At 36.9% G+C, this 20,984-nt stretch overlaps 1 protein-coding gene across 8 annotated transcripts in view; it reads right to left on the bottom strand.

The window, feature by feature from the left end:
* RALYL (RALY RNA binding protein like) overlaps positions 1–20,984 on the bottom strand; it is a 407,787-nt gene that overhangs the window by 73,034 nt on the left and 313,769 nt on the right. For all 8 annotated transcript variants that reach the window (XM_074883722.1, XM_074883741.1, XM_074883750.1 and 5 more), the window contains one exon: positions 19,887–19,962. In XM_074883722.1, coding sequence (XP_074739823.1) covers positions 19,887–19,962 — 76 coding nt within the window. The remainder of the gene's footprint in view (positions 1–19,886; positions 19,963–20,984) is intronic.

The raw sequence follows: 20,984 nt of genomic DNA, 5'->3' as shown, positions 1-20,984 counted from the left end.
CTGGCACTATCCTAATGGAAGACATTCTGGTGGATTTTACTTGCAAATGAAAAGTGTGTGATAGAATGCCCTGTGGACAAAATACTGCGATTAAAAACTCTTTGAAATCCATTCTCAAGATGGAATTCAATTTGATTTAAATAGTGATGCCCTAGGTTTGACCTCTCTCTAGTATTTGACTAAATAGTTTTAGATAATTTGCTGCATTACTTTAAATTAGTTCAAGTGTTCCTCATAGTAAAGGAATACAATTATCTGTTGGCCTTTTATTTAAATTGGTATTTCAGTATATGGCAAATTAATACAAAGGTTTTAAAACTGCAACACCATATAAAATAACATCCTATGTCATCTTGACATTTATCAATATATATTCTAGATTTTTTATAGATTTTTTTTTCCTAGCCTGTAGTACACCAAATTCTCCAGAGTTTTGAGGAGGTCTTGCATAATTAAATATGCTATTTCAAAAAGAGTAATCCTGATAAACTGTAAGAAGGGCTACCATACACCTTCAAGAAAAATGTTAAAACAGAAATTTTATTTCTTGCAAAAATATATTGAGCATGCAAGAAATACTAGGTTGGACAGTAAACAGAGAGGTTAAAGTTTTAATTATTTAGGAATAGTAATGAAGCTGGAGTGATCAGGAGTTTTCTTTCTTTCCTGAAAGCATTTTCCCATCAGAAAATTTCAGTATGTCAAAATGTCAAGGCAATATATCACTTTGAGAGGAGGGAGGCAGATTAATCAATAGGATGACTGGGACATGGCAGACTGAGGCTGTGTTTCCCTTTGATTCTGAGCTAAGGTTTTCTGAAAGATCTGGCTCTCTTATCTAGATATAATGGATAAGTTTTTGCAGGAGGAAAAAGGATTTTTATACTATGTAAATTGCTCAGTTAAATTCAGTCACTGTAAACCAAACAGGCACAGGCAATCAATTTATATCCATTGACATGCTACAGTACTGTCACAATCTGTGTTTAAAGTAAGGACCCTAGAAATTTCCCATTTAGTATTTTACCCCTTGCAACCTGTCTTGGACAGTCATTTTACAAGATCTGATTAATCTAATTGTGTATTTAATGATTTTATTTGCTGCTAAGTTTGCTTATATTAATGCCAATTATCTAAATCCCATCTTTGACATGGACTGAACATGTAGACGGACAAATTTTTCAAGGTTTGCAGACAAACATAGAAGAAAACGTGACTAGACTAAGGGCATGTGAATTCCTCTTTGACTTGTAAACAAATCATTTAAGGACAGGAAGATTCCAAAGTAAAGTCCACTGTGCTTGCATAATTGTCCTATTAAGATTACAGACAAGATGGCTTTTTATATCTGAGGTCTGACCTGAGATACATAAATCAGTATCATTTCTTGTTAAGGAATCCTCACCTGTCCTTCCCAAAACCTATTTACAGGACAAAGTGGATAACATATCTAACAATATCAACACTGTACAGAAGCAAATGGATTTTAGCCAAGCATTCTCCAAGGTAGCTCATTATTAATCAACATATTCTTCCTCATGGTGACCATATAATGTCATCTCTAAGGAGTTAATAAGAAAAACATGTGGAGTTTACGGCATTTGTTAGGGTTCTTATTCTGGCTTTTTCATATAATAAAACCTCTACCCTGAATCAGGGAAAGTGATGGTCAGGAACCAAAATTTTTTTAGATGAGTCACCATTTTGGGTTATCACCTTCAAATTAGAATTCCCAAGGAGGATAACTTGAGTGTGTTGTTGACGTAATGCATTTTCTGTTTGACCGTAAAACTCATGCAGTTTTTGAGGGGATTAGGTAGTTTAATACCTCTGACAGGAATCCAGAGGATTCAAGCTTTTCTTTCCAGCCATGTAGGAAAGTCAGGCCAACTGAAAGGCGTTTTGGACTTCAGTTGCTTGATGAATTGGCTGTATAGTGTTAATGTATATATATTTTGTATGATTGATGTGACTGCCTTATTTACCTGTCAAGCATGTCTATCTCTTTGCTCTGTACAGCTCAAAGATTTAACAAAAATATGTGAAGTCAAAGAATATACAGATTTATGGCTCACCCTGTTTGTCAATTAATTTAATTTTAAAATTATAACCAAGGACAACTCAAGGGACCTTTCAAAACAAACAGAGGTAGTTTGCCATTCACAGTAATCAACCAGGGTTGCATTTTCTGTGCATGTTGGCTTCATGGTTTGAAGTCAACAGTCATTAGTAATCAGAAAACGTCTTCCTTCAGAAATTTTTAAACAGTATTGCTCACATTTTGTCCACTAATTCCTTTCTTTTTAAAGCATGTGCATTATAACTTTTTGTAACTCTCAGTATTTGTACACAATGCAAGCAGGCCTAATAAAAACATGTCTTAATTTAGAGAAGAAATATTATTTCATGAAACTTCCACTATGTATTGAGACTGAAATAGCCATTGCTGGTGTATGCTAGGTAATCCTTCCTTCCTTCCTTCCTTCCTTCCTTCCTTCCTTCCTTCCTTCCTTCCTTCCTTCCTTCCTCCCTCCCTCCCTCCCTCCCTCCCTCCCTCGCCATTTATAATGATTTCTGTGACGTAAAGTAATTTCAATCCAAGGCAATTTTTCTGGACATCAGTAACTGTTAGAATTAGGGAAGAAGCTTATTCTGTCTTCTGAAACATCCATAAATATCATTATAAACATTAGCAAGTTCTATTAAGAAACACTGTCATATTCTGGAATAAATAAATGTTAGACCAACTGTATAGAAGATATAACCTGTCAGAAGTGTTTCAGAAGCAGAAGGTATGGAGGAATAATTTACAGCTTTATGTCAACTTTTACAATTGTTCTTAAAGAATTTAATACATTACACTTCCAGCTGGTGGTTGACACTGCAGTTGGTGACTCTGGTTAGAAAAACAACACAAACATGTTTTCATGACTATTGTGTAATATCAAATACTTTATTAATATGAAAATATAAGAATGCCCTGGGAAGTTCTATTCCACAGAGATAAATGCTTCTCTTATTTATTGAAACATAAAAATTCTGGTACAAAATAAAATACATCACTCAAACCATGGATGGAATCTAAAGTACTGCAAACTCAAAATGTCATTTCTCAGTGCAAACTTACTCCTTTGACATGATAACTGACTTAGTGGATAGGAGACAGCCAATAGGTAAGACTTAGCCTGATTTTTAAAGCTTTTGATATTGCTTTACATGGGAGTCTCATATTCAAGCTGGGAAAATATGATCTAATTCCCTTAAATTAAATATACTTTAAGCCAAAAATACCAACATGCCCATACACAAAGAATTATGTCAATGGGAGAGATGGGCACATTAAATACTAGGTACACTCAGTGCTATGTTTTGTTTGGTTTTGGTTTGCATAAATGATTTGAACATCAAAATAGAGACTATGCATGTAAAATAGCTAAGAAAAAGTTGTGTTTCAAACAGTTACAATCTGAAAGTTTTCTGATAAATTGGAGAAATAGTCTCGAATCAGTGTAATGAAATTTAAAAAAGAAAAGTCTAATGAGAATTTGAGAACAAGAACTACTTTATATATATATGGAATTGAGGACAACTGGCTACATGTTGCAAAAAATACAAGTTTCAAAAGAGCAAGAACTGAGTAACAGGATACTGTTTAGTGTGGGGACATACTAAAACATCTTTCCTCAGAGCTGATGAATCCCTCTGTAGCTGCACTGTGCCAGCTTTGGGCACAGTATTTTATAACAGGGTAGGGGTAGATGGAGAGAATCAAAAGGAGAGTAATTAAGACTTTAAAAGATGAGAGGGAACTTTAGAGTGGTGGAAATGCCATATCAAGTAGAGGTTATTAGGTCCTCCATGTATCCTTTGTGAAATAGGAAGTTCAACCTTGAAAACAGGTTGCAGCTGATGCTTCCAACTCTGGGGATTCCTGCTAGTGATCTAGAAGTCAGAGTTTCTGTCATTAAGATCTTTTCTGCTTCATGACGAGAAACCTAAAATTTCTGCATATGCAGACCTTGGGAGCTATCGGTCTGCAACAGCTCACTGGAGTCACAGAATATGAGTCTGAGACAAATACCAGATGACACAGGAGGAACCAAGTACAAAGTCTACCAGACTAAATAATCATGCCTGTAAGCTATTGATGCTTCACTCCTGAGAAATATCTTTTGCTATGTAATGTCTTGCAAGTTCCATCTAATTCCCATTTTGAAAGAAGTCTTTAGCTTACAGGAGCTAATCACTGCTTGCCAAGCAGGTCCTAAATCATACAGGTGCTTTCCAATATCTGTTTCAGGTTAACTTCCATTTCAGCCTATATTAATTACTGGCATGTCCCAACATCTCGCTTGAGGCACAACTATTATGTGAAGAACACAAGCTGATGCCATAACACCGGTACATCATATGTTACTGTAAAAACTGATGTTGCAACTCACACAGAAATACTTCAGGTTCTCCTTCATTCTCCTTTTTTGTTTAGCTTCTCTGAATCACTGAAGTGGCAATGAGCAGTGTCCTTCAATCAACACATGCTTCATCTCTTCTACTCTCAGATCATAGTTAATTCAAATTTGATTAATGTTCACAATTGGAATACTTAACTTTACTAAAATTAGATTTTACTAATTACTGAAGAATTAATTCAATAAGTAAGCTACTACACTAGTAAGCACTCTAGGCATAAACTGAGGTTTACTTAAATATGGTTCTTATCATATCCTTAATATATAATATAAAATATATATATCATATCCTTAATATATATGTGATATATATATGATATATATGTGATATATATATAATATATATCATATCCTTAATATATATATCATATATATATCATATCCTTAATATATATATAAAATATGTATTTAGTCCCTTATGAAAGTATTGGAACACATTATGCATTCTGACTGACAAAATCCCCACATTTTTTCTAATGTCTTATGATTTCTGACAAGGTTAATTATTTAACATTGAGAATAACTTCGATCACTTCTTGAAGCATCAGGTTTTTCTCAGCCCCACGAGGAAAAAAATGCACCCTAAAGAAGTTAACTTTCCAGTATATCTGTAGGTGATGTGGATCTTACACAACCTAAATTCTGGTGGTACAGAAAACTGAAATTATGGTTGGTCCCCATGAGACAGAGTGGTTGGAGCATTTTCTGTCTACGAGAGCTTGGGCTTACCCTAGGGTTTGGTGTGACTAATGCAGTTACTCTGCATTTAATATACTTCAAGACAGAGCTACCTTTACCCTTTTCAGAGTTTTGAAGTGAAAAGAATGAAATATATGGCTCAGCATATATATCATATGATTTTTAAGCATTTTATATGTCTGGACAACAAAAAGGCATGTGCAAAAAGATCAAGTTTTTTTTTTTTAATTTTCAATTTTTTAATTAAAACAAAAAACCTGTAAAAATCACTGACTTGATGCAGTACATTTTATTTAGCCAGTTCTACTTAACATCTATGCCCATGATAGGGTAGTGCCAGAGCACTCTGTGAGGGAAAAGGTTTTCAGGGAACACTTAACATAGGATACTGTCTACAGTACCTGATGTCAAACTGTCCAACCTAGCATGCTGTCACCACGCACTAACAACCAGATAAAATATAATGGGAGTTTTCAAAGTCAGCCCAAAATAAAACAAGGTTTGTCCTTTTTAATTTCTTCTGCCTTCGTCTATAATATAATTTTGTTACAGAGGTATGTAGCATATGACCAAATTTAGCTACTTTCCTAGCAACATCTGAATCTTGTTACATAATTTGTAGTCATCAAATTCTTGCCATAAGTACAGGTTTCAGGTGCCCCTAGGATTTATTTCATCATGAATTAATAGGACATATAATCTTTAGCCATCAGTTAGCAGAGTATGACTGAATAATCTGTCCAGAATTACCTCTAAAATTTGACAGTTGAAAAACTGAGTAAAAGGTAGCTTTCAATACAGGGAGGGAGTGCTTTAAAGTGACTACTTCTTCCTTATGCTAATTTTCACAACAGCAAGAGGCTAGGATGAAACATAAACCAACATAAGCAAAAGTGCGTTTTGATATACCAGTAAAAATGTACTTTGCCGTGTTGGATACTGAGCGCACTGCTGTTATAACACACGGGATGGGAGGGTTTGGGGTTGTGGTAGGAAAGGGAGACATGGGGAAGAACACTAAAGGAAGTAGTTTCCAATAATCCTCATTAATGTGTGGCTTAAATTTTAGGCAGTGAGAAGAGAGGAAAGCACAAGAGTTCTAAGTCATTTGAAGGCTGTATAATAATACAATATTTTCAGAGAGCCAGAACTAAAAAAATTATATCATATCCATCTAATAGTGTTTCAGTAGTTGATTATAGTTGGTACCTGACTTTAGTGTATTTTCCTATTCATAAATCGCAAAGACAACATGAACAGTGGCACGGTTTCTCATAGCTGAGATAAATATTGGTAAGTGTGTCTGAGAAAAGCTAAGTTGTGACTTGGAGAGAAATTTATTCAGACTCTACATATGAACACCTTCTTAGATAGTTACAGACTACTGATTCTTCCCACACCACCCAAGAGAAGTCTCCTGAAGCCAAATGGAGTGATAAGTAAGCCTCACTGAATTTAATCTGTATACCACATCTGCATGAAGTTTCCAGTCATGTAGAAATGAATGCTGAGATTAAAGGTGAGATTCTTGCAAGAATCAAGAATAAGAACTCATTTTCCTTCAGGTAAGAACACTCCTAACTCTGATCCCCTTCCCAAACTGAAAACATGCTCAATTTGGTAACTTTATTCAAGTAAGCAAAGGAAACAAATTCTGGAGAATGAAAGTAACTCCATGACATCGCTGTCAGTTTTAATTTACTTTTCCCTGTGATATGCTAATAGTTGCTAAATTTTGCAAAAATCTATCCTCCTAAAAAAAGAAAGAATTTTGAAAACAAATATAGTGGTGTACTTCGCTATCTACCTTAAAGTTCTCTTTCTGGCAGCTTTAATCATTCTTTGCATGAAACTGATGTCACCTGACCCTCTTCTGTTTTAAATCAAAGTAAGAACATTCAGGTCAATATGTACTGGTCTAAAAATGTCTAGAGTGAGTTCATCAGGGTGGGCTGAACAAAACAGTGTTGACTGATCTAATGCACACAATCAATACTACTTTAATGCATGGCTATTTGTAGTCACAAATAGATGAAGGTTAATGCAGGCATTGCCTTTGAGGATCCCAAGGGTAGAGGCTTAATCTCCTTTTCCCTCAATGACACTACTAACACTTAAAAGTAGTTACAGGAGGGACACTGTTCTGACAATGCATGATTCATGTTTGTCATGCTGTTTCTTAGAATAATCTCACTCTTGCAAGACTGAAAAACACAACATACATTTTTATGCCAACAGATATTAGAAATTGCTCATTTCTTAGGACTCATAATAAATTTGCACATGTACATTTGTTACTTTTCAGTAAAATTGCCAATGCTTTTGCCAGAAGTTCTGGCAATAACAGCAACATAATCTACCAGAAAGGCATGCAATTTGTAACCTATTCTTTAAAAAACAAAATCACATTTGACATTATGCACCAACAACACTATCTAAGTGTCAGTCCTGCCTGCCTGGATAAAATATTTTCATACAGTATACTCCAAAACTATCAGAATTCACCAAGAAATAAACTTGTGGGGTAATTTAATTGTTAATAATTCACTGCATATTAATATGTTGCTATTGTCCCTCTATGTTGTACGCAGCATAATCTTCCATGCTATTGTAATTGTACTTAACAATCCATTTTCTCTTAAATTAAGTATGCTTTAAATCTCTTCTTCTGATATTATTCATGAGACTTTAAAATATATGTCAAGTTACAGCCTCTCATTTATCCAGGCTTTCTTATTTATTCAAAGAATACTAAATCTATAACACATCATCATATTTCTATTGTTGTTTGTAAGTCACCTAAACTGTGCCCCTGCGTTACATCAGCAGCTCCCAGACTGAATTACATCCTTCTATACAATTAGAGGTGTTAGATTATGCGAGAACCAATGACTATTTATGAGCCCACAAAGTGGTGCTCTGAGGCACAGCCTTCCCCTACATCTCTGATTACTGCTGCAATTAAGTGTTTACTAAATTCCTGAAAATGAAGAATCCTGCTGTGCATTTGCAATGTTAGGAAAGGCCCTTCTCTATTCTGTGTCATGAACCCTATGTCCTTACTTTTAAGACCTCTGTAAAGTTAATAAGACAGTTACCAAACAGCAGTGGTTGCAAAACCAGATACTATTTCTATGATGACTGCTTCACTAAAACTCAAATGTGAAAAAATTACCATGGCATCTGTTTCTGATTCTTTTTAATATGTTGTAGGCACTATCCTTTTTAAGATGAAAACCAGCTCAGTATCTACAGAAGACATTGTCTTTCTGCTAAAACACACTGAATCCAAATTTGATTATTTCTTAAATCAAGTGCAAGAAGCCATGCAATAACAAAGGGTAGAAATCTTGCATGTAATAAGTGATAGGAACAGGATTTAGACTGTCAAGATTTAAACTGAATGAATGACTAAAAGTACTATTTCTGTTTGCCTGCAGGCAAAACCAGCAATTCTCTGGATCTTTTAGGAATTTACTTTTTGAATTATAAACCAAAGTTTTTTCATTCATATTAGCAGCATATATTCCTGGAGAAGAAAGGAGTCATAATCATTTCAGTGCCATTAGAAAGTTGTGAATATGTTTTCTGTTCCACTGTGATATAAACAGTGATTAAAAAACATGAAAAAAAGAGTTGATTTTACAATTAGTTACTTTAGCTATAGTATATTTATCAGGTTTCATAGGAGATGAAAAAAGTATGAAAGAAGATTAAACACCAGGAAAAAAAAAAACCAATAATAAGAGAACAGGCTATTCTTCTCCAAACTTGCTAATCTTTGAGCATGATTGTGATTATGGTGTCTGGGCTTTTGTGGAAGAAAACAACATCAGTGATGTGATATCATATATCATCTTCTGCCAGAGGAAAAGTACTGATTAGGAAAAGGGGTGCATCTCCTCTGTATATATGTGTAAGCTGATGTCACAGGCTTCCTCTTAACAAATAAAAAAAAATAGACCGAGAAAAGACTGTGTTAAGTCTAAAGAATAACTTGAGGGGCAATGGGAACAAAAGCAAGTGCTAGTCTTTATGTGGGACATAGAATCATAGACTCATAGAATGGTTCAGGTTGGAAGGGATCTTAAAGATCATCTAGTTCCAACCCCCCTACCATGGGCAGGGACACCTTCCACTAGACCAGGTTGCTCAAAGCCCCGTCCAACCTGGCCTTGAACACTTCCAGGGAGGGGGCAGCCACAGCTTCTCTGGACAGCCTGTTCCAGTGTCTCACCACCCTCCCAGTGGCAAACTTCTTCCTTACATCTAATCTAAATATACTCTTTCAGTTTAAAGCCATTACCCCTTGTCCTATCACTTCATGCCCTTGTAAAACATCCCTCCCCATCTTTCCTGTAGTCCCCTTTAAGTACTGGAAGGGTCTTATAAGGTCTTCCCCTAGTCTTCTGTTCTGCAGGCTGAACAACACCAACTCTCTCAGCCTGTCCTCATAAGAGAGGTGCTCCAGCCCCCTGATCATCTTCGTGGCCTGCTCTGAACTCATTCCAACAGGTCCATACTTCAAAATGGATCTAAGTCAAGACCATAGCTTAAAAACCCCCATTGAAGGTGAATACAAACATGAGAAAAAAGCAAGATTTAGGATATACTGATAATCTGAGAAGGAATATCTGCCCTAGTGACAGATTCTAAAAGGGAATTAGCAGTATTTTTAAAGTAGTGAAGGGGAAGATTTTAAAAAGAAAAAAAAACAGTTTTGTTGTCCTAGTTGTTATCGGAGTTACTACACAAGTTAGAAATAATATGACAGAAAGAACAAATTAAGCAAGTGTATCTGATATATTTTGGTCTTTTGAATTTTTTCTCTAACTGTGATTTGTCTCTAGAAGCAAAGGTTATCCTGAATGTTACAAAGGAACTGAGACACACTCCCCTGCCCCACCATTTTCCCCTCTCTACACTTATCAGGTGCTGCACATTCATGCTCTGGATCATGTGAAGGCAAACATGTCCTCGGCTGGCTCTCCCAAACCTTCCCACATGGATTTGTACTTTAAACATCTCGGGGACCCACCTGATTGCAGTTACACCAACATAATTCAGAAATGCAGAGTTGCATATGCTGCCTTCCATCAGCAGATACTTTTTTCTTATTCTTATATTAGCTATTTGACATGAGTTTTTTCCTTGGAAGAAAATAAACAAAAATTCAGACCAAACTGATTCACTAGATCTGCTGTAGCTTTGTATTTGTGCCTTTTAACATTGAGAATGTTACTTAAGTTCTTGACACAAGCAAAATTTGCATTGTTTGTTGCGAATTTTAAGTGAGAATTTCAGACTAAATGACCATTTTTTCTTTAAAATAATGACTATTTCAAATGTGATCACTGAGAACATTTTTTGTTGAAATGAATGTAAATGATATCCTACTGGACTTAAAATTATCTCCATTTAAACACGCTTAGAAATGTTTTTTTATGGAAGCTAGATCGTTTGTCAGGAGAAGAACTGTAGAGCGACACTCAGATTAATTCTATTGTACTAAAATAAAACAGCTTCATGAAGGAAGGTAATCAAAGGCATCAAGAATATACATTTCTTTACAAAAGCAGCACTTTGATTCAAGAAATATCACACTATGTAATCTTTATATGATGTATTCTTCAAAAGGCTATGTTCCATAAGTATAATTTTTTTTTCATTCAGTATGTAGAATAAAGTAAGAGGCATAATCACAATTTAATGCAAATGTAAAGTATCAGAAAATAATTGATCAGGTTTGTTTTCTGTTGTCTGGACTGTATCTGTAGGCTCTTGTAAACCAGTTATAAAAATGGATACACAAATGCATTAAGAAAAATAAAGAATAAAGAAACCACTTGTTGAACAACTATGACAATATTCAATCAAGAAAGATCCTTATACCTGCAGTTATTTTTATTATATGCTGTAGGTTAAATCATATTGCTAATACACTGCCAATGGCACACTACAGCAGCAATTATGCAAAATACTGCAGTGTTCAAATAGAATAGTAATGCTTGTTTGGCACAGAATTTGTTGAGTTTATGTTACGTTTTCAAATTGGAGGAACAATCTCAAGAAGCCTCCTATCCTGGAAGAAGTGATCACATTGCCCATCACTGCGCCTTTCACATTTTCTCCTGAAATGAAAGGTGCCCGGGAGCGCTCAGAAAAACAACTCAAAATAATGTATGGCTCTACGGACTGAGAGGCAAACCAAACCACACCAAACTCTATAAATGGTATCTTAAAATAAATCTGAGAAGGAGAGAGCAAGTAGAGAGAGACTGTAAGCAGTTCTTTAAGCCCCTGCTGCAAAGTAAAACTGCAAAGCCAAAGTAAATGCAAGATGTGTGACATAATCCATTCATTTTTGTGACTGAGATTATAAAAGTAAAATGTACTGAGGAAACTGGTAAAGTATTTTTGTTAAAGAAAAATAAAACTTTGATATAATCATACCCTGTTGTTGTGGTTTGAGCTCAGAAGGCAAATAAGCACCACGCAGCTTCTCACTCCCCCCTTCCCCCCCAACACTGAGAAGTGGAAAATAAGCAAAGATGCTGTTCACTCCCACCTTCCCCCCAGCGCTAAGAAGGAGGGAAGCAAAAGACTCAGGAATTTGGGATAAGGACAAGGAGGGATGACGTCATCCTTTAAAGCACAGGCAAAACCCAGACTCATTAGAGGAAGTAAAAAAGAGAACATAAATTTAATACAGACATTAACAATACCACCACTTAATAGATAGAGTAGGACCATGGAGGCATTACCACATCTTGAAAACACCTTGCCCCATCCCTCCCTTCTTCCCAGGCTCAGTTTTGCTCCCAATATCTCTACCTACTCCCCATCAGTGGTGCAGGGGGCAGGGAATGGGGGTGGGGTCAGTCCTGTTGGTGGGGGAACTGCTGGTATTCTGCTGTCCCATCACGGTCCCTGTCTCACAGAAGACAGTCCTTCACATACCAACTCTGACATGAGTCATCCCACGGGCATGTGGGTAACCCCCACATGTTGCAGTCCTCCCAGCAGGAGGACTTCTTCCAACAGGATCCCGGCCTCCTTCGGGTGCAGCCACCTGGGTCAGCGTGGAGGGCCCCACAGGCTGCAAATCAGTATCTGCTCCACTGTAGATCCCCATGGGTGGCAGAGAGGGGCAGCCTTGTCAGCTCAGCACGGGATACAGGGGAGTCTCTGCTCTGGTGCATCTCCCCCCATCTTCCTTCTCCTTTCTTCCACTGACCTCAGTGTTCGCACAGATGTTCTCCTCACAGTAACTCCTCCAAGGGTCCCCTTCTTAAATATGTTATTGCAGAGGGGCAACGAATTGGCCTGGCCTTGGTGCAAAGGCATGTCCGACTTGGAACCAGGGGGAGCTTTGAAAGCTTCTCACAGGGTGCCACTGCTGTAGCCCCCTCCCCTACTACTACAAAAAACCCCTGCCATTCACTAAAACCAGGACACCTGTAAATAAAAGAGCATCTCTTTCCAGTATATTAATATTAGACATTTAAATAAAATAATTTCTTCCAGAGGCCATGGGACTTATGAAATTGTAAAGTAAAGGCTTAAAGTGAAGTTTAATACAGCTAATTAGTAGCATGTGCAATCAAACATGCTGAATATACATTTCAATTGCATTACATGTAGAAGCGGTTGGGAATGGGAAATGACTGTGATATCTAATACCACTCAGGGAGTGCTGAACTGTCAGCCTGAAACTTCAGAGACCAGCTTGCAAAGAACTTGCCCTCAAGGGGATGCCTTTGCCAGGGCCACCGTGTGCTATAGACAGGCGGTGCTACAGGAACTCAACCACCACTGGGTGGAGATCCAGCCAGCCAAGATAACATGGTGAGAGATGATTTCCTGGTCTTGTTAATCCATCCACTAAATCCATTCTGCTAATGACCTCACTCCAGGACGTGCCTCAGCTGGATGGATCCCAGGCTAGGCATCTTCATGCCCAGCCAGCAATGGGAATACTGGGAGGAGTGGGTCTTGAATAACTCCTCACTGGGCCTTCAAGATGTGGCACTGGGGCAAGGCCAGTTTTGCTTATTGTGGCCTTATAAGGAAGCTTGGAGTTTGGCAAGGGTAAAAATAACCCACAGAGGGAGGCTTAGTCTTAGCTAAATTGATCTTGGAAATGTTTATAGGTCAACTACAATATTAAATTGTGGAGAGCAAAGACTGTGACTAGTTACCCTGGCAGTGCCAAGTAACTTGCCTTCCCAGTTTTCTTCCAAACCCTAGTCCCCTGCTTTCCTGCATTATACAAATATTTGTTCACTCCTGGGAGGTTCTTTGGTAAACTAGTTTTCTCAGAAAGCATATGTGGATGTGATCTGGGACAGTTTGCTCCCAACTCCTTCCTAGTTGTACCAGTATCACTGCACTAGTTTTGGCTCCCCATACCCCCCATGGTCTCCAGCAGGTCCCCACCACCACCTCATGCAGAGGGACCTGCAGTAGCCGAACTCATTTTCATGCCACTAAAACTCCCTCCATTCTACTAGCCTGTAGTACACTTTTCATTATTTCAAGAGACTTAAAAATAAGTGCCCTCCTCCCCCATTCTGCTCAAATCCCCCCATCTTTGTTACTGCTAGAGGGGGGTGCCAGAGAAGAATTTGAGCCAACCCCCACGCCAACAGCTGTACAGAGGGGACATAGTGAGTCCATCCTGAGGCAATACACGCCACAAGCAGTCTGTGCAGGTGGCTCTGCTCCGCCTGGCCTGGGGCTTCGACCCACTCCTGGAGCAACTGGGGATGGAGCCATTAGCAACCTCCAGAGTTAAGAACTAGAGAGACTTGTCCTGTTTTAGTAACCCCAAAAAAGACCTATGAAGCAGAGAAAAAGCTTTTGGACATGTTTTTAACACCTCATATAGCATGGTGGTGGACTGAAATTATAAATAAATACTAAAATATTTTTTTATGATGTAGAGGAACAGAATGCCAGTCCATCAGAGTATTTGTGGTTGATTCTGCTTTGGTATGTTGGGGCATAAACACAGAGGAAAAAAACACCAAATGGACACTCATATGCTGACATAGAACTGCTTTAGTGAAATAGTGATCAAAACACCACTAAATTAAAAAGGCAAAGTGTGATCCTTTATTTTACTATAACAATGCTCCCAAAGAGTGCTTTAACACATTGGTGTCAGCACCTTTAATCTTTACCTTGTGTTTCAAAGATATGAAAATTAGCCAGTAAAGTTAACTTCTGCTTGAAGTTAGACCTAAATAACAAGATGTAAAATAATTTTAAGATGCAGATTTGTCAGACATTTGGTTTTCTGCAGAAGTGCTGTGCTAAGAAAGGAAATTCACAACAATTTGGAACCTTCTGGGATTTAAGTTCCCCTTTACATACTGAACATCAATGCAAATCAGGAGGAATGCTGCTGGAGCTAACAGCTATGTTAGATTTAAGTTGTTTCCTGAGCACTACCCTAAGCATGTCTGTAGTTTTTCAATGAGTATGCTTAAAGTTAATAATGTGTTTAGCAGCTTTCTGAAGCAAAGCCTAAATCTTTCTGTTCTCCAAGTATTTTTAAGGCCCAATCCAAATGGAAGTTTTTTTATTATGGATTGAGTGGCCTTGCAATGACATTGGCCAACTCCCACAGCACTCTAACTCCCTCCCTGTATGACTAGACGGTGTATCTATATATCTCCCAGGCCACCTGTTTCTACTTCTACCTTTTTATGCCTTTTTTGTATGTCTTAAGTTTTTCAGGAGCTCCTTGTTCATCTGTGGAAGTCATTTGCTACCTTTGCTTGATTTCTTGTACATTAGGATGAACTGTTCTTGAACTTGAAGGAGGTGATCCTTGGAAATCAGCCAGCTATCCTGGCCCCTTCTTTTCTCTGGGACAGTGACCCATGGGATTATTCCAAGCAGTGCAAGTCTGCTCTCCAGCAGTAAAGGGTTGTGATCAGTGGGATTTTCATCTGGTAGGAATTAAGGTATTAAATTACATTTAAGTGAGAAGAAGAAGTGGAAGTAAATTCTAGTCCAGTGAATGACAAAACTTTTTGCTGACATCATTAAGTCCATGATGCCTTTTAAATTCTCTGTATCACTTTTAGCTGCGTCCTTTTTTTCTATGAACTGTACCAAGGATGCTAGCATCAAAAATATGTGAAAAGAAATATAAATGGAATAATAAACTGGAGAATAAAGGAGAGTCTGGATATATAAATGACTGCATGTATAAATCAAAGAAGAAATGATATATGCTTATCTGTCTTGTATCTATATATTCCTATAGCTGAAAAATGATGTGTCTCACATTTAGGCCCATGCTAAATTTCACATAGGTGAGATTAAATGAGACTATTTCCACACAGAATATAGAAATATAAAGGTTAAAAAAAAATGTATATCTTGAACTGAGGCATGACGAAGTATTCTTATACCATTCCAGGCAAAAGTAATGTAATGACTTTGACACAAGCAAATTACATGGGTATAACACATCACAGACATTGCTTGCTCTATATTAATTACTCATGTGCATATCCAGCTATAAATGTGATGCAGGTTTCTTCTCAGAGATGCAGAGTATTTTGAACAAGTTTGAAGCCTCAAGCACTTCACAATAAATAAAATCATGCAACCATGTGCAGCACTCCTACTTGCTTACCTTAAAACTGTTCTTAAATATCCAAAGATACTCTTTAAAAATCTGTAACAAAGGAGACTGAACAAACAATAGTTGTTATTTTTAATACTATGTTGTACACAGTCACTGTTTTTCTATTGGATGTCTTCCTTAAGACAATTTCTTCTAGCCAAGTTTCCTGAACATGCTTATGAAAACTCCACATGTGGTAAGTGTCAAAGCTTGTTTAAATGACCATATAGCACATCTACTGCTTCCTCTTTACCCACTAAATCAGCTATCTTGTCAGAGAAGGAAATTATATTGCTTCAACTTAATTTGATCCTGATTTTTTTTACCATCTTATTATCCTCTAGGTGGTGATAAATTGATTGTTTAATGATTTGTTCTAGTATATTTCTGGGAATCAAAGCTGGGCTGACCTGATAATTTTATGGGTCCTCCTCTTTTTAAAAATAGGTATAACTCCTGCCCATACCCACTGGTTTTCTACCTTATGTGACCTCCATAAGTTTTTGAAAACAATCACTAATAGTCCACACAGCTAGTCCTTTAAACACTCTAGGGTGAATCTCATCATACCATTTCCATTGAATTCACTTATTCAAATACTGGTTAGACAATTCTTTTATTGCATACCCTCTGGTTAAAATTGATTTTCTTAAATAGCCAGTCAACTAACCTCTTTTGCTAAAGCAAAAGAGACTATTCTATATCATCTACTATCTGCTCTCCTTTCCTGCTAAGTAACAGCAGTATAAAAACGCAAAGGAAGTTATTCTAATGACCATCTTTTTGTTGCCTTTTATACTGTTATGTGCCTTAGACTTTCTGACATCCTGTTAGATGTCTCTGCTGTTCTTTTCTACTCACTTCCAGTCATGGGGTTTTGGTTCCACATTTTGTACAATTACTTTTCACTTTTCAGGATGTTAAAGAAACTTGATGCAGCGATATTATTCCTTTATTCTACTACTTCTGCTTCAGGACAATTTTCTGTTCTACCTTATGCACAGTCAATGCAAGATTTTCTGCACTCCTTTTGTCCCTAAAATTTCTTTCCAGGATAACCTGCTTACCACTTCTTTGAGCTCATTGAAGCCTGTCGTTTCTGAAATCCATTATCTTGTTTCTACTGCTCTCAGTCATCCCTTTTCACAGTGAATATTTTGTGATAACTAAATTTTTAACCAATACCTCTCTTAGTCAAAATCAACTCTAAAGTAACCACTTCCCTCTTAACATTCTCCATCTTGTGCGTTGACCCTGGCCAGCAGCTAAGCACCCACACAATCACTATCTCACTCCCCTACCATTGTCCCCTAGGATGAAGGAGAGAATAGGAAGAGCAAAAGTGAAAAAAACCTCATGAGTTAAGATAAATGCAGTGTAATGAGAAAAGAAAGGAGGGAAAAAACCAAGTGATGCAAAGACAGTTACTTTCTACATCCCACAAACAGCCCAGGCAGTCTCCAAGGAACAGCTACTTTGGAAGGAAAAACCTCCCCACTTTTTATTTCTCACCATGATGTTATATGACATAGAACATCCCTTTGGCCAGTTTGGGTCAGCTGTGTCAGCTGTATTCCTTCCCAACCTATTGTCCACCCCCAGCCTATTCATTGGGAAAGCAGAATAGGAAGAAGAGAAAGCCTTGATGCTGTGCAAACACTGTTCAGCAACAGCCAAAACATTGGTGTGTTTTAGTAACAAATTCATAACACAACACCATATGGGATCCTATGAAGAAAGTTAACTCCATCTCAGCCAGACCCAGTACAATGTCTTGAAATAAGTACATGTTCTCAATGTTGTCAAGAACTTTATAAATCTTTGATCTCCTCACATATAACAGACACTGAGATGATGAAAGTTCTCCAATACCATCAGATGAAGTCTTCTGTTAGTTGCTTAAAGAAGCCTCTCATAATCTTCTAGAGAAAAGAGTCTGTACTAGATCTGTGAAAGGACATAACCTAAAATATTTTTTCTCTTTAAAGTTCCCGTAAAACTTTTCACAGGTCTCTGTCTTACCCCGTCTTGTTTGTAAAACAAGTATTTATGAGAAACCATTCAGAAGCTCAGAGGTGGAAGTTCATATACATGTCAGAAACCATAGAACATTTTCAAAAATCTTTTGAAATACTGACACAGGGACACAGTAGACCATGGATATCAGTAACTATAGAGTTTTACAGCTTGCAGTTGAAAGTAATGATAAAACAGGGGTACTCTTCTCCAAAAATGATATTTCTATTAGTTCAGCTAAGGGCAACTATATGATAAAACTTCACATTACTACTATGTAGCACACAGGCTCAGATCTAAAATGCTCCTGGCTGTCTCATTCTGAGATCCTACCCTTGAATTTCCATCTGAAGCTTTTAAATCAGACCAGGCTTGAGAAAGTCCTGCTCAAGTATGTCTGATTTCACTTTTGAGCTGTTGGTGCCAGAGCCAGTCTATCTGCATTTCAGCCATGGTAGAAATCAGCCCTAACTCCTTTCATGGATCTAGAGCATAAATTCTGTAGTACTTTTATGAGAAGTGAGGTTTATTGAGCAGAAATATATGTGTTCATGTTTGCCTGTCAATCCCCCTAACAACCTGTAATGCTTCACTAAGCTTAATTGATTTTGAAAAAAAAAAAAAAGTGGGGGTTTCTTCAAGTTTGTACAAGCTGTATGAAAAAAGGCAGCTGGGAATAGGAGAAAGACACTGTCAATGTCCTCCTGAACAAGACAGAAGTCTGGTCTTGTTAGAAGCTGGTTCTCACCCTTAACATAGAATTCAATGAGAAACCAGTTCTGTTGCTGTGAAATTATTAGCTATTTCACCGATCCTTGCACATAAAAAAGTCACAAGAACAAGGCCATAGCCAAGCAATAAAACATAAGGATTAAAAATTGGAATAGCACTCAACTAAAAAAAAAATAACAAAAAAATATTGATTCTAGTACTAGAAGTGGGGACATTAATAAACACTTCACAGATCACCACACCAATCTCTTTGTCAGTAGATTTAGTAAATTACAGATTTATAATTTTATTGTGTACTTCATTATAACTTTGTTAAACATTACACTTTTATATGGGCCTAAAGTCTTCTTCTCTTCTGTGCCTCCATTTTCACTGAGGAAGTAAAAGGAGGTGTGGAGGGAAAATTAAATTACCACTGCATAAACAAATAAATAAACAGACATCTTTTTAATGCAACTCATATTTAAAACCAAAGCTTGAATTCCAGATTGAGCACTTGGGTGGGGTCTTACAGAACTTAACATTCACCAAGCACAACCCCAGTGGCTTTAGCACCCCTGAAACAAAGGCTAAGGTGACTGCATTCTGCTACTTCAACCTAAAGGTGTGTCACTGTCAAACATCTTTTCTAATAGCTTTTTAGTACAGCAAGACTCTATGTGTAATACACTTACAGTTTATAGCTGCAACCCCTTCCTTTGGATTGTTCTTGTATTGACAAATAACATCCATGGTGTGAATACTGGGAAGGTAGAGACCAGCTTTTTGACCTCAGTAAAACATAAAGTATTTCACTACGAAATAAAGTTCTAGTCCAACTCTTTAGTTATACCTATTCTTCCAAATGCCTGCATTATCATTTAAATATCCTAAGTATTTTATTCTTTTTATAGCAAACATAAATTCTGATGTTTGTTTCCAACAAAAAGAGGGGCTTTATGTGCATATTGTGGTCATTGCATCTAAGTATCAGGCAGGAATTTTGTTTGCTGGGCTTACTCCTAGTTAACCTAAGCTAGTTTTTTAGGACAGACATTATATGGACAGTCTTTATCTCCGGAAATTAGAACAGTTTGCTCTGGAATGAGTCAACAGATACAGGTAGTGTCAGACACTACAATACCAGCTTTTTTACTCACATTCAAAAACTTCAGGTGTGTACAGGAGCTTGATTATATTTTGTACAAACATCAAAGAGTGAATGGAAAAAAATTCCTTTGTCTCATTCATGGGGTACACAGTGACATTGGTAAATGCATTTCTGGTTACCGTAATTTTTCTAATAAAAATTGAATTGTAGTAAGTTAAAATGAAATCTCACTTACCTGTAAAGTGCTGAAAGTGGTCTCTTGTTGCCAGGTTTTGGTCTGTATGGTTTTGGTTCTCCTGCCATGTTGATATCTAAAAGCAAACATTTGATGTTAATAAGCCAAATGTCTGAAAGTTAATTTGCAAAGTCACCTTCAAGACACTGAAAATGAGTAATAGACAGTGAAAACTAACAGCATACCTAAAACACCTATCTAGTTTTTACCACTCCTGAACTGATGCTATAAAACTTCCCTAAAAATTCTTACTGTAACGCATGAAGATTTTAGGCAAAATGTCAGTTATTAGTAACAGAAAGAAATGACATTTTTTAAACATACATGAGTTTTCACTCATGAAGCTGAAGCCAGTAATGCATTTCTATTACAGGAGGAGATTTAAATGGTAACTTAGATGTTGAGACAAACTATGATCTCAAGTCAAATTCTATTGTGGAGGACTATAATGGTTCTGAAGATTTCCTCTTTAGGATCTAGAGAAATGCACACTGATCTTTAACTGCCTCTTCACTATCCACTCAAAAAGAGACTTTTCAAAACCAAATAAGAGACTATCTATTTCCTACCCCAAATACATCTAAATACATCTTTTTTTTTTTTTTTTCTTTTTGGTTCTGAGTATAGAAATGCACTGGCTTTAAAAATTGTATGGAGAAAGAGAAAATCTGTTTTTGTACATGCTTTATCTTATGCAGGTACTTATAATTCTTAACACCAGAAATATTGTTCATGCTTTTTAAAAGTTCACTTACATTATGGCTGTGTATTTATCCTTGAAATTTAAAAATATGTCAAGCTTATATAGACAGTAGTCATGCTGGTTCTCAAATTACTCACTTCTCCTGAAACATGATCAAAGGCATACCAGGAAATACACGTCCATCATTTTGATTGCTTGTAACAGTCACCCATGGAGAAAGAAACACAGACCCTTCTATGTAGAATACCTTGCTTGAGCTTAGGAAGCTGTCTATATAAACACAAACCTATATTAAAAAGCTTCCTTCCTCTGACTGAATGTTGCAAAGTTGACATTACAATAAATCACATGGATAAAGTAAAACTTCTGATTGGGAAACAAATTCCATGCCATCT

The sequence above is a fragment of the Strix uralensis genome, chromosome 1 (genome assembly GCF_047716275.1).
Source record: "Strix uralensis isolate ZFMK-TIS-50842 chromosome 1, bStrUra1, whole genome shotgun sequence".
Taxonomy (NCBI): Eukaryota; Metazoa; Chordata; class Aves; order Strigiformes; family Strigidae; genus Strix; species Strix uralensis.
This window is presented reverse-complemented; position numbering and strand designations above follow the sequence as displayed.